Consider the following 14,358-nt stretch of genomic DNA (forward strand, 5'->3'; position numbering starts at 1 on the left):
TTACACAATAGTTTTTGCAGAAATATTTATTTAATTAGAGTGATACAGGGATATTATGGTAATTCTTAATGTAAATATTACGGTATATCGGATTTTTTGTTTAAACACGGTGCCGGTACTTTTCACCGTAATTTGATTCAGAATTTTTTACAGTGTACATGCATTTTAAATTGTTTTTAGTTGCATCTCCTTCGGCTAAAATAGGGGTGAAGCAAATTAAAAACATTTTTCTGTAAACATTTCTCCATATTTGAGTTGTTTTCTCTTTGTTTTTGTCTGCTAGTCAGAGTCCATGTTCCTGCGTAATAAAAAAATGCGGGGACCACACATGTATACAAAGCTTTCTTCTTTGAATATGCAGAGTGCATTATTGGTTTTTAATAAAATGCGAATTTTGCTGAAAGATCTCTGACAGTTTTTGATTTAATCTCTACTCTCTTGAATTTGATTTTCTTCTTTACAAAATTAGCATTGAACAAGACTTCTGTTTTATGAAAACTCATTCTGCAATTCTTACTTTATTATAGGCTGAATTGTTACCAGTTGAATTAAATGTTTATATAAGTTGCTATTTTTAAAATCCATTATTTTATAATTAATGGTAAACCTATACATTATTTAATCAAAAGAACTCTGTTTTATTCGAATTTATACAAGTTTATATGCAATTATAAGCAGAAATTTAAGTTTTGTCTTAATGAACTGGACACTGTTTTTAAAATAAAATGTGGCAATTATAGAATTTTTCTTAATTCCTAATTTCCCCCCCAAAAATGGATAGAATGTTCTATCCATTATAGAATATTCCAATGTATATGCTAATGTATATACACGTCTTCTAATGTATATGCACGTTAAGGTTGCGATAGTTGTGGCAGTTACAGATAAGTATGTCTATTTTTTCAGCTGCAAACATATTGTAAAGCCACTTTGCACACTGATAAAAAAGACGTATGATCAAAACAACCAGAATATGGTAACGTAGTTTTACCAGACTTTTTTTCTCCGTGAAACTACACTTAATTTAAAAAATGTTTTGCTCTAACTTTGAAAAAAGACCTACGATTCTATTTGTAAGGAAAATATAAGAAACTGAAATGAAAAAACATTTTTAGTTGAAAGTAATATTATTATATAAATAAAATGTTTGTTTGAAAACCAGCTTGATCCTTTTAATATTTTTGATGCTAACGTTTTTCGGTTCCTTGAAAGTTCTAATATTACTCCTGAAAATTCTTGAATGGTTACGATATCGAAATATATTCGAAAAGTTTTTTATTTAAAATTTTACTTTTCATTGTTTTTACAATATTTCTTTGAAATTTTAAACAAAATCGATTTTGGGGGATATTTCACTTAACAGTTGATAAGGAAAGGAAAATAATAAAACAAATTAAAATTCTTTTTTCAACCAAAATTAAAAAAAATTATTTGAATTACATTTTATTTTATGGCCAATCGCAGTTTAACCCAAAAATATGGCTGGTGGTACGTTTTATTTATTTTCCTAGAAAAATCACCAAATTTTCCTATACATAAAAGCGAAAGTTTGTATGTATGTTTACAAATAACACGAGGATTTGAGTACCGATTTCGATAATTATTTTTATATATTTTTTTTTACAGTTTGAAACATTTTACAGGGTGGTATGTAAATAATCATCATTTTATACAGTCATTTAATTCGGGTGCAATATCGAAAATACAAAATTCCACTGTTAGAAGCCTTTGTTAGAGATAAAACTTTCCTAATATTTTTTTCATTGGCTTTATCGATTCGCACGACGTTTTTTTTATTACAGACTGCTAATATCTTTGGATCATTTAACGATATGTTACGATATTAATTTTAAACATAAATATGATTATTCCTATCCAATATGACAAACATAAATATGCCATCCAAATGGCGTTTCAATTTCAAGATTGAAACTTTTTGTTGCCAAATATTAAAAATAATAATTATTTTTTGACATCTCTAACTGCATTTTTACTATTCTTTAAATGATACTATGCGAATGTATAAGAGACAGAAATTAAATACACTCTCATTTGAGTAATACGAGTTTATATGCACACATTGTCTTGATTTTTAACTGTACAAGTTTAAAAACGGAAATACTTGAAATTCTACTTGTTTAAAAAGGCGGACCAGCTACTCGCCGGAGGCAACTGGTAAGAAATTAAGCGAAAACGAGACATTTCTCATACAAAATTATAATTAACGTACTTAAAGGCTAGCTTCTTTCTAGCTCGTTTTGCTTGCTAATTGTCACCATATTTGCTTCTTGCAGACAAACTATTATATTAACACAGATTTTGTTCCACAGACGTAGTTTTCGAAACAAGTACTATAAAAAAAGTGGTTAATTTTTTTTCTTTTTTTGCCGTAAGAGATAATTAGCTTCTTTATCACTGCAACTTCATTCTCAAATTTATGTTCTAAATTCTTATTTTAATCTTTGGTTACGAAAAATTAGTTATTTTTTCCTCCAAAGATGATCAATAGTGAAAAAGTTGTTTCTTAATGCTGCATTAAGATTTTTACTAGCTATTTTGCATTCAATATTATAACTGCTTCTCTTGGTTAAACTCAGTTTCACATAAAAGTTATTATGAAAATAAATTTGCAATTAATAAAAGTAAATATAACTTGTTAACCGTTTAATATTTCTAAAGCAGTAACTAAATAATCTTAATATGTTGCATAACATGGCAATATCATGCTATCACTCTATAATATAATAAAGAAACAATAATTTTAGTTTTTAACCTTTAATTCTGAATAATAATTAAATTAAAAAATTTATAACGGTGAATAATAAGAATAATTGTTGATAAACAAACATTACTGGCAAATATCACTAAATAAGGGTTAAACAAATAAATTATAGGTAAATACCGTTATAGCTTAAAGTAATTGTATGTTAATAACAGTCAAAGATATATGGATCTTCTTTGTTTACAAATGATTACACCATACAATTTGTTTTGTGCAATAAGAAGACGTAAAATGGTGAGATAATTATCTTTTATGGAAAATAGAGAAATATTCTTTTGTTCAAAAAAAAAGTACGAGTGCATAATTTGAAGGAATCCCATCTAGAATGCAAATTTCATGATAAAGGGACATACTTGTTATGTTCAATGAATTGTTCAGTAAAAGTATTTTGTTTTATTTCAAAATAATTAATAACATCAGAAAACTTCTACCATCATCACATAAAATGTTATTTAACAAAATAATGTAATAACGTATGATTAATATTAGATATTATTTGCAGATTAAACATTTGTAGGTTTTATCAAAAAGCAAAGCTTTAAATAAGTAGGTTTAAATTTTTTTCTTTTAGCGAACAAAACATTCAGACAAAGAAAGTGCTCAGAAATTTTCATGCTAGAAGATATACTTTTTAGAACCAATCAGCTTGATAAAATAAATTTGTTTCTTCCATTTCTAAAATTTATTCTTTGGAATAGAATTTCAGGTTATAGAGATATAAGTCTGAGACATTCAATCTCAGATATCTTTCAATTTTCTCATGGAAAATATCTCTCTTAATAATATTTACTCATATGATGAAATGATAAGATGAAATGATCAGAAGATATTAATTCTTTGCTCACAATGTTTTAGTATTTATGCAATAAAAGAAACACATTTTCATCTGCGTTATGGAAGCTGTATTGCATCCTTTGTGGATTATTTCGCTGCATTATGTAATCAAGTTTCGAACATAAAGCAGTAGAAGAGGGATATTAATGCTAGATTATTTTGAGGATTAAAGGATACTTAGTCTCCGACATTCAATTTTGGATGTTAAATCTTTCCGGTAGCTTATTCATAGTCTGAGAAAAAAAAGCACGGTCCAAAGTAATGGAATATGGTAAAATTAACAACGTTGTTGTAAAATTTACCATGTTACCTAAATGACAACTTTTTGATTAGTTTTTCCCATTGATATTTTCAGAGCCATTTTCCATCACTATAATACCCCATGAAATCAATGTTTGTATTAGGGGGACCGAAAAGTTACGTCATTTAGGTGCATTTGGTATTTGTTATCAATATTTTATTTTTAATCAATAATGTATTCATCCACGTCAGCAGCGACCTTTCCATGCCGGATTGAAAATAAATCGAAATAGATCGGGATTGGTCTTTAAGACTAACAAATATTTAATGCGCCGAAACGACATTACTTTCCGGTCCCCCTAATATTTCAATATAGTGGTATTTCATAATATGTTCTGGAACTACTGCAACGGTAGTTTTTGATAGTTTTTATGAATCTCTCTCTTAACTATACAGCTAAAATAGCAGGTAAAGCAAGAGCGTCGTTATGTTTTCTCATCTTCCTTTGTCCTTAACATATGAGTCTCTACAGTTATGTGATCTCTCTCTTTTTCAGCAATTTTGCGGTGAAAGGAGATAGTCGCGTAACAGTTGAGATGAGTTTTTTATTCAATAGATTTGAGTTTTGTGCTTTTTATAAGGAAGAAGGAGCAAAATTTAGAGTATTGAGATTTGCGGAACGGAAAAATATTTGATCATTTTTTTTCACACGACCTTGCTAGATCAAAGGATCTCTTCGAGTGATAATTTTTAATAATTATGTATAAATAGTACAAAATATTTCAAGCTTACACAAAATTTAAGAAAAATTCAATTTTGAATGATTTTAAAAAAGGTTAAAATGTATCTTGAGACAAAACTTATTAGAATTTTATTATAAAACTTATTAGAAACTTATTAGTTTTTCTTAATAAGGCTTGAAACATTTAAAGTTATCTTATAACAACCCTGTATAACAATTTTTTATTAATTTATCGAGATCGAAGTATGTTAAATATGAGTTAAAGTTTTCATCAAACCTAAATTTTATAACAGTGTGTCATTTGATAAAATCACTAATACCTTTCCAGGTATTTGATATTTTCGTAAACATTTATATGAAATGCTTTCGCCCATCTCAAAAAGAATAAAAAAGCTTTAGATCGTCTTAAAAACCTTTTTTTTAAATTTTCATTTTCATTTAAGCTTCTATACCACTGCTTTTATTCTAGGTGTTTTCCGGTTTTATGGCAATTAAAAAAATCTGATGATTTCACCAAAGAAAGTGCTAAAAAACTTTACCCAATTTATCATATAGTTCTTATAATAATCTTTGCAATTACTCTTCTCTCTGAGCAGAAGCATTTCATGAAAAAAATTAACCCAAAGCAATTAACAAATATTGAAGAGTTATTTCTCTTAAAAACATTGAAGGAAAAAATACAACTCTCGTGAACAATGTAGGAAGGAAACAAAAGTGTTACCAAAACTTTGCCTACCACGTTTTAGAACGAAAATGTTTTAAAAAACGATGTACTAATAATGAACAATTCTATATAGTCACTTCTTTATGGTTAAGGTTTCTTACTTGCAAGATAATTTTAAGAGTATAAATTAGGATTTCAGAATGAATAAATTAGAATAAGCGGAATTCATATCATGCTTTAAGGAAAAGGAGCATGTGTTAAAAAATCATTTATAAAATGAAAAAATCAATAGAAGATTAAAGATGGCAAATGGTTTATGTCCATAACAGCAGATTATGACAAACAAAAAACAAGAAGAAAAAAACAATTTCATAGTTTGAGAATTTTCAGAAGCAAGCATTCGTAAATCGTAAAAATAAAACTATACATGAATTCACAATTACTTATTGATATCTCCTAAACATTTCAATTTTTTTTAAAATATTTGATGTTGAAAAAAAATTACATTTAAAAATTGGGTTGGGCAAAGCCGTTTTTACCTTAAAATTTCCCATCAATCAATAATATTTTCTCCATAACACAAATTAAATACTTTCGTCTTTTCGTTACGATATTTTTCTTTTTTTCCCCTTGTCCACGTGTGGACTGGAACCGATTTTTCACGTTTTTAATTTGGAAAAATTCAGTTTAGAAAATTTAGTTAGTTAAAAATTTAGAAAAGTTTTTCTTGTTCTGTGTGTTTCATCTTCACTCTCTCTCTCAACTACTATGGATTTTTTCTGTTTTTCTTCCTCACCTTTATATTTAAAATTTTTGTCGGCAACTTGAAATTTTTTTTATAACTCAAATCACTTTTATTTCTTCTCATTCACATCTGGCAAGTCTTGAAAATGGGAGCCTATTTTTTAGCGCTTGAAACATACCGACTGAAATTTCTAACATGTATATTTTTTAAGCTAATAAAGTTCTTTTTTATCAAGTAATATCTTACGACTTCAGTTTCTTGCGATTATTTATTTAATGTCAGAACTTTACTTAGAATATATCGGAATAGTTTCAAAAAATAATAGTTAGTTAAATTAAAGTACATTTGTGTTGCAAAACCTTTCTCTTTTATTAATATTTAATGCAAATTAGTATATTCGCAATAGAGGATTCCTATTTCCTACACCCCGTTGCAAAATATTTCGTGAGGGCTGGATTTCATCAAAAGACTAGTTTCGTTGGTTAATTGCATCCTCTTTGACCTTATTTCCTGAGAATGGGAAGGAAGTAAGATCAATTAAACGGTTAATGATTATGGCAATCTCCAGACAGAGCATAATTAATGTGATTTACCGTAACTGCTCTCCCATGATTTAGATTTCTATCTAGAATGACATCGTGAACGCTATAATTGAACTTTATTGCCACATTGTTTTAGACTGATACAAATTTCTAAAGCCATGCAAAACTTTAATGGCGTAATGGTTACTGGTTTATAAAATATTAATTATAGGTACTTTACTTTTTCTGAATCGGAACTTAACAATATCAATCACTCAAAATGCCTGAATGTTTCTTTGTTTAATTTGCAATTTCGTACAATTGCCGTGATTCGTATTGTTTCAAAAGTTTGCTATTTAAACAAAAGCATTCTTTGAAGCAATGAGTAAACATTTTGATATCATGCATATTTTTTCCGAGGAGATTGTTTCAATCATAAGAATAAGTTATTTTAATTCATCGGAAAAAAAATCTAAGAAATAATCTTCGAAATAACTATAAAAAACTAATGTACAATTCAGTTTAATGGTCCAAAATATTATGAATTCTAACAATGTGCTAGTTTGTTCATTTTTATTTTATTAGTAACTTTATTATTACATTAATTGTTTCGTATTGTGTTACCTATATTATTCTTAAACCCTCAGTGTAAGTTCAGTTTTATATCTTTATGTGACATAAAAAGATATTGGTCTAAAATTTACTTACCTTGCTCTCGGTGTATTTTAATTGGAGGGAAAATTATATGGTAAGATCCATAATATTTATAAAGAATATTCGAAAATATATTAGGCTGTCATCAACATAAAAATAATTAAAGTTATAATGGTGATTACCTTAAAGCATTTATTTAATTCTTTTATAATAGCATTTTTGGTATTTTTATTTCATTATATTTTGATTAAAGAAATATTCCATACACATTTGTTGTTATATTTGAAGTTATTTTCAACTATTTTTAAATACTTTACTGTTTATATTTAACTTATTTTCTCATTTCAGCTATTTCAAAGTAAAAGTGGTTATTTAATGCAAAAGGGCAAGGTTTTGAGTTTTTTTAGCATTCCGATAAGCTCTCTTTTGATTTCCTCCCTAATATTATAATAATATTGTAAGTCTCTCAATGTTTCTCAGAATGTTTCTCAAAGTTTCTCAGTTGTTGTTGTTAATTTACGTCGCACTTGAGCTGCACAATGGGCTATTGGCGACGGTCTGGGAAACATCTCGGAGAATGATCCGAAGACATGCCATCACAATTGTGATCCTCTGCAGAGGGGGTGGCGTCTCCGCTTCGGTAGCCCGACGACCTGCACGCGAAGTCGAGCAGTTTACGGTAGCACAGTTTAATGAGGACCAATACTCAAAGTTTCTCAGAAAAATCGGTTAAAGCTTGAACAAGAAACTCTGATTTGTGCAATTATGTGAAGAATTTGTGCAATTATGTAGACTTGTGCAATTATGTAAAGAAAATAATTGCAATTGGTGCAATTATGTAAAAATTTCTGTACAGGTGCTAAGTTAAACCTTATTATTTTCTAAATTGAACCGCAGAAACATGTAATAAAGTGCAGGAAAGTACAATCTTGCATGATAATATGATTCAGCCAGAATCATGCTTATTAAGTTTGAAACATTTTTCGTGGATAATATGAGTCAACGTGGAAAAATATCTCTAACAGTGTAGACTAAGAGTCATCAAACTTTTAAAGACAAGGGTCACAGCCATTACTCGAGAAATCACGTGAGTCCCACATATGCTAAATAATACAGGCGAAAAATTCAGTTAGCATAAGAAGAATAGCAGTTAGTTTAAGAGTAAAATACGGAGTTTTTTTTTTTTTTTTTTTTNCTATTTCAAAGTAAAAGTGGTTATTTAATGCAAAAGGGCAAGATTTTGAGTTTTTTTAGCATTCCGCCAAGCTCTCTTTTGATTTCCTCCCTAATGTTATAATAATATTGTAAGTCTTTCAATGTTTCTCAGAATGTTTCTCAAAGTTTCTCAGTTGTTGTTAATTTACGTCGCACTAGAGCTGCACAATGGGCTATTGGCGACGGTCTGGGAAACATCTCGGAGAATGATCCGAAGACATGCCATCACAATTTTGATCCTCTGCAGAGGGGGTGGCGTCTCCGCTTCGGTAGCCCGACGACCTGCACGCGAAGTCGAGCACTTTACGGTAGCACAGTTTAACGAGGACCAATACTCAAAGTTTCTGAGAAAAATCGATTAAGGCTTGAACAAGAAACTCTGATTTGTGCAATTATGTAAAGAATTTGTGCAATTATGTAGATTTGTGCAATTATGTGAAGAAAATAATTGTAATTGGTGCAATTATGTAAAAAATTCTGTACAGGTGTTAAGTTAAAACTTATTATTTTCTAAATTGAGCCGCAGAAACATGTAATAAAGTGCAGGAAAGTACAATCTTTCATGATAATATGATTCAGCCAGAATCATGCTTATTAAGTTCGAAACATTTTTCTGGGATAATATGAGTCAACGTGGAAAAATATCTCTAACAGTGTAGACTAAGAGTCATAAAACTTTTAAAGACAAGGGTCACAGCCATTACTCGAGAAATCACGTGAGTCCCACATATGCTAAATAATACAGGCGAAAAATTCAGTTTGCATGAGAAGAATAGCAGTTAGTTTAAGAGTAAAATACGGAGTTCTTTTTTTTTTTTTTTTTTTNTTTTTTTTTTTTTTTTTTTTGAGGAATTTTGTCAAAAACTTAAATTGAAGCCGGGATAGATTGGTCGGTAGGGCGCTGGGGTCCATGTCCAAGTGTTCGTGGATTCGATCCCCGCCGACCGAAAACTCCTCGCGTAGTAAATGGTGACTGATGCACGTTAAATCTGTCGAGTCACAAAGTCCTCCACGTTCCCGTAACAAATCAATACCTCTGGGGGTACTGATCCAAGAGTTTCCTTGTATTCTGGATTGGTTCAAAATTACAAGCTACGGAGTTGAACAACAGTAGTCGTAAGCCCAAAAATTGGGTCGGCTGTTCAACAACGGATATAAAAATAAAATAAAAGTTAAAATAAAAATTGAAATTAAATGCCACCCTTGAACCAAGTCAGTTAACTACTGTATCAACTACACACTCTCGACATATTCACAGTTTGAAAATTCAGCTTTTGCTAATTTCTTTTATGTATGATTCAAATAGCTATTATATTAATATTTCCTCATGTTTTTGTGTCATTTCAACAATTCATTCTTCTGTAAAGATTCGTCTGTTTCTGTGATGGTAAGTATATTGCTCAAGTTAAACTTGCACATTGAGCCAAAATGTTATTTAAGCAAGAATATAAATCCTAAATGAGAATTGCATTTCTAATTGCGGTAACACTAGCTATTTCTATATTGTAGTGAAATTTTATCGAGTTATTAATAATTGATAGCATTTTTCGATTCATCCAATGGTATAGAAAACACATTTGAATATGTCTGAAGTCGCATCCTCCTAACATCTAATTATTTTAGCTCCAGACAAGCTGATATTTAAAACAAATTTGTATTGCTAATGTGCATTAAATGCTATAAATGTTGGCTAAAGGTATTCTTAAGCCAACTCTCAACCGATAAATGGCCTTTCACGTTTCGTCATGTTTTGACTATCATGTTGCTAGCACGAATACTATCTTCAGACCACTTATGGAAAATAACGATTGCAAGAGATATAGTTTCGCTTTTGATTCTGTGAAATGTCCATCCCATCTAAAATACCCTAAGTTGCGCTTATAACGTATTTTGATGCTGCATTCTTTCATACCGCTGCACACTCATTGCAAATAAAGTAAACTGCCTTAACCTACAAGGCTCCATTTTTCCTCAAAATAATATCATTCTTTTTGCATCTTTACTGCATTACTATGACAACACGTCATTACCTGCGCATTTAAAGGCAAAACATTTCTGAAAAATAGCCTAACTAAAAGTAATAGTAGAATACTTCTTATCGTACAAGTCGCTCCGAGGCCATTGAGGTTAAGTCCTCGAGGGAAATTGTTTTGACAGCAATTTGACTCAAAACTGCTTGAATGAACATGCAAATCCTTAAAAATAGCTACCTCCATCGATTTCATTTAAAAAGCAGCGGCGTGTGTATTTGCAACACCAGGATTGACAACCCTTTTCACATTCTCCTAGAATGCACGATGGTCTCACAAGAAAGGGACGATCTTTGCAGAAACTTGAATAATAGATGGCCCTCGAGTTTGACTGATCTACTTAAAAAAGAGACTTTTAAACTTTTTGTAAAATTTATCCATTCAGTCATTTAACTTCTGTCATTCTTCTGTTTTTTGCTTTCTTCTTTCTTTTAATTTTGTTTTTCAATATCATGTAAAAATTTTATGTTACTATGCTGTACCTCTGTTGTACCTTCGGGCCCTGTGTAATATTCCTTGGAGCACAGGGAGATATTTCTGTTTTTCCAAATAAAAAAAATTCTTAAAAAATCTGTTTAAAAGTATAGCTGTGAATATTGGGGCGAAACTTTATTTCGTATGACTTTTTTCTCGCTATTAATGAAACACTAATAAAACTAACATTAATGAGATTAATGAGATCTATAATTCTGCACTTCTAGTTTTTTTTACATTTAATTTTTAAACTATTTTTTTAAACTGAACAAGATAGGTCAGAGGGTGTCCAGAACATCATTGGTTAGCTACTAGTGACCGGAATGCCATGCGTTTAAGACCCCTAGAATTAATTGCTTCTTAATATTTATTACAGACTGGTAAAATGCTAGAAATTTTCGAGTTTTCAATCTGACATCTTCGTTCTTACATCTGAAAGAACTGCGAACATGATTGACTCAAAAATTCCTAGGTGAGATTTTCGCAATGCATAAATTAAAAGATCCACACAGAAGAGATGTTATTACTATTCCAAACGAATTCGTAATGTTCATAGATAATGATAAAAACAGTCTGATCATGAAACCATTACCAACTTCAAATTTCTATTTTCTTCGTTAGGCATTATCACAAAAACTCATGAATTTTCTCAAATAAACAAAATAAAAAATGAGTAAATTGGGTTTATTTTAGAGTCTATTTGTTCAACAGAGTATCACCTAAATGTTAAATTTTCATCTCTTACACATTTTATTCCTTTGCGACAACTGAAAATTGATAAAAATTTTAATATAAGGTTTGAAAAAAAGTGTATAAATTGGCCATTTAAAAATCTTCAGCCATTTAAAAATAAGAGTGTAGTGCTTTTTTTTAATGATTTCTAGAATAGAACCATGTATGTTTCGAAGCAGATTTATATTTAACGAAAAAATATTTCTGAATAACAATTTAATAAAGTCTACCCTTTACTTACTTAAAAGTGCATCATTGCAACAGAATTCTTGTGGTATTTTATAATCTTAATTTAATGAAACAAGGAAAAGAAAAAAAACTTTCGAAGAAATGTTTTTGACCGACAATTAATCTAAAGAAAAGTTTTTTTTATCTTAAAAATTATAAAAAAAAGAAAAAAAAATCATATCGATAAAATCAAATTTCACAATTACTCGAATTATGAAAATGTTAGTACAGTATGAAGGCTAGATCCAAAACGAAACTAAATCCATTAAGTGATTAGAATAATCACTACTTAATAGCCAAAGTAATTTAGTAACTAGTAAGTAAACGAGCCATTACCAATTCCAACTGCCCATTATCTCCGTCCCTCATTAGGACTGCTGCCATATGCTTTTCATCATGATAAGTAGTTCCTTGGTCAGAATGATTTTCCTGAAATAAAAAATGTATTTAGAAGAATTAGATTTTACTTAAAATAACAAAAATATACTGAAGAAAAAAGTATGATTAAAAAATACCGTAATATATTAAAATTGCTCATAAATCTGGCAATATGGGAATGCCAAAATGATCGGTAATTTTTATCTATGAGCTTTGGTAATTATTGTGGTAAAATTATTACCAAATTTTACAAAAATCATTACATAACAGTTTTCACACTCACATAAGAATTTTTTTTCCCGTGAAGTGTGTCTGTGCAATTGAAACATACTCCACTTTTTACCGTAAAAAACAAACAAACAATTCTGATATTAAGCAATTTTTACAGTAGTAAAATAACTGTATCACTGTAACTAAATAAATAATACTGTGAAAATTATGGCTGTAAATTTTACTGTAAAATCGATTTCACGGACGCTGCACTCAGGGTGACAGTACTTTTTACCGGAATTTTTTACAATGCATAATAAAGTTCAAGAAACTTATTTCTTTCAATACTTAATGCATCAATGCAAAAGAGCTTTGCAGTTATCTTTTATACTTTTATTTTTATACGGAAATGTTAAACAATAATCATATTTTTCAATTCTGTAAGAAGATGATAAAATGAATAAGATGAAAATTTAATTGTAAGAAAATGTTAAGATGCTGTTCGATCATAAACTATATTCCTCTTTGATTCTTTGCTCAAAACATCTATTTGCAAATTATCTCTTTGATGAATGCTGTTTTGTTAATCTAAAAGGAATTTCTAATGAAATTAATCACATAAATAGTTTGTATTTAAAACAAAAATACTCGTAACCTTTTTTTTTTCAATTTGTGTATTAAATATCATTCATTACTTTTTATTTTTTGCAAAAAGTTTTAAATAAACTATTTGCTTTCTAAAATAGGATATAGGAAATAATTATGCAAGCAACTAAACATTTTTGAAAACATCAAGCGTATAGTATTGATCAAATTTTTTAAAATAATTTGCAACGTAATATGATGTAGAGAAATTTCCAGAAGTATTTTTGTACATGCGTAATATTTTTGATAGTTTTTAATTGATGAAAGAACAGGATACGACATCCGTTGAAGTTTCAAAGCTTTTTTTTTAATTTTCTCAAAACACAAAATTTTACTGATTTGTACATTTCATGTGAAACCTGCAAAATATGTTGCAGTAAATTTTGATACAAAAATAAAATTTATATAAATCCACATGACGAATATAACAAAATACCTTTATTAGTTTACTAAAAAAATATTGATGATGTCGTGACTGATTTTAACATTAGTTTATAAGTCACCAAAATTATTTTTTTTTTTCAAATTAATTTCTAAAAACTCAATATATTCTAAAGACAAATCAATTGCTTTATATTGAATCTAAAGTAAATGATTATTAAAGCTAAAGTATATCATTATTGAACCTAAAGTAAACTATTTTTAAACCTAAAGCATAATTTTAACATGTTTAACACAAAATTTACCTGTGTATAAATCTTTTTTATTCAAAAATAGTGCAAGCATAATCTAAATTTATATGCATCTAATAAACTTTATATGGGCAATAATTAATAGTTTTTAGTACTTTTATGTTTTCATATTTTACTATAATTTCCCATGTAAAAAAATTGGAGTTAAATTAATTAGTTAAGATTTTCTGAGTGTTTCAATTTCACGAATGCTTTTTTAATTACTACAATCTAGATATGCTTAGTGGCCTTAATTTAAACAAGAAACAGTATTTACAAAATGCTAAAACTTATGGCTCTTAACGTAACCATACAATTCAAAACAATGTGGGGTGTGCGTTGCAATGAAATACTTTACACTCCCTTGCAATTAAAATGAAGAACTAATTATTTTTTATGCACCTGGGTTGACACATTTCCCACATTTTCTTTTGAGTAGGTGGCATTTTTAAAAATGTTTCTACTCTTTATTACGTAAAACTAGGATGGTGTTTTCAGTTTCACTTTTATTTATATAGTTTATATTTGTTAATGTAGTTATGCAATTTTTATAATTCGTTCTCATAAGTATCTAAAAAAACAATATATATATA

General features: G+C 28.9%; 1 protein-coding gene across 2 annotated transcripts in view; it reads right to left on the reverse strand.

Annotated features, from left to right (window-relative positions):
* LOC107454008 (A disintegrin and metalloproteinase with thrombospondin motifs like) overlaps positions 1-14,358 on the reverse strand; it is a 217,237-nt gene that overhangs the window by 28,404 nt on the left and 174,475 nt on the right. For both annotated transcript variants that reach the window (XM_043046467.2, XM_043046466.2), the window contains exon 5: positions 12,198-12,290. In XM_043046467.2, the coding sequence (XP_042902401.1) occupies positions 12,198-12,290 (93 nt within the window). The remainder of the gene's footprint in view (positions 1-12,197; positions 12,291-14,358) is intronic.

This window comes from Parasteatoda tepidariorum, chromosome 5, assembly GCF_043381705.1.
Source record: "Parasteatoda tepidariorum isolate YZ-2023 chromosome 5, CAS_Ptep_4.0, whole genome shotgun sequence".
In the NCBI taxonomy this organism is placed as follows: domain Eukaryota; kingdom Metazoa; phylum Arthropoda; class Arachnida; order Araneae; family Theridiidae; genus Parasteatoda; species Parasteatoda tepidariorum.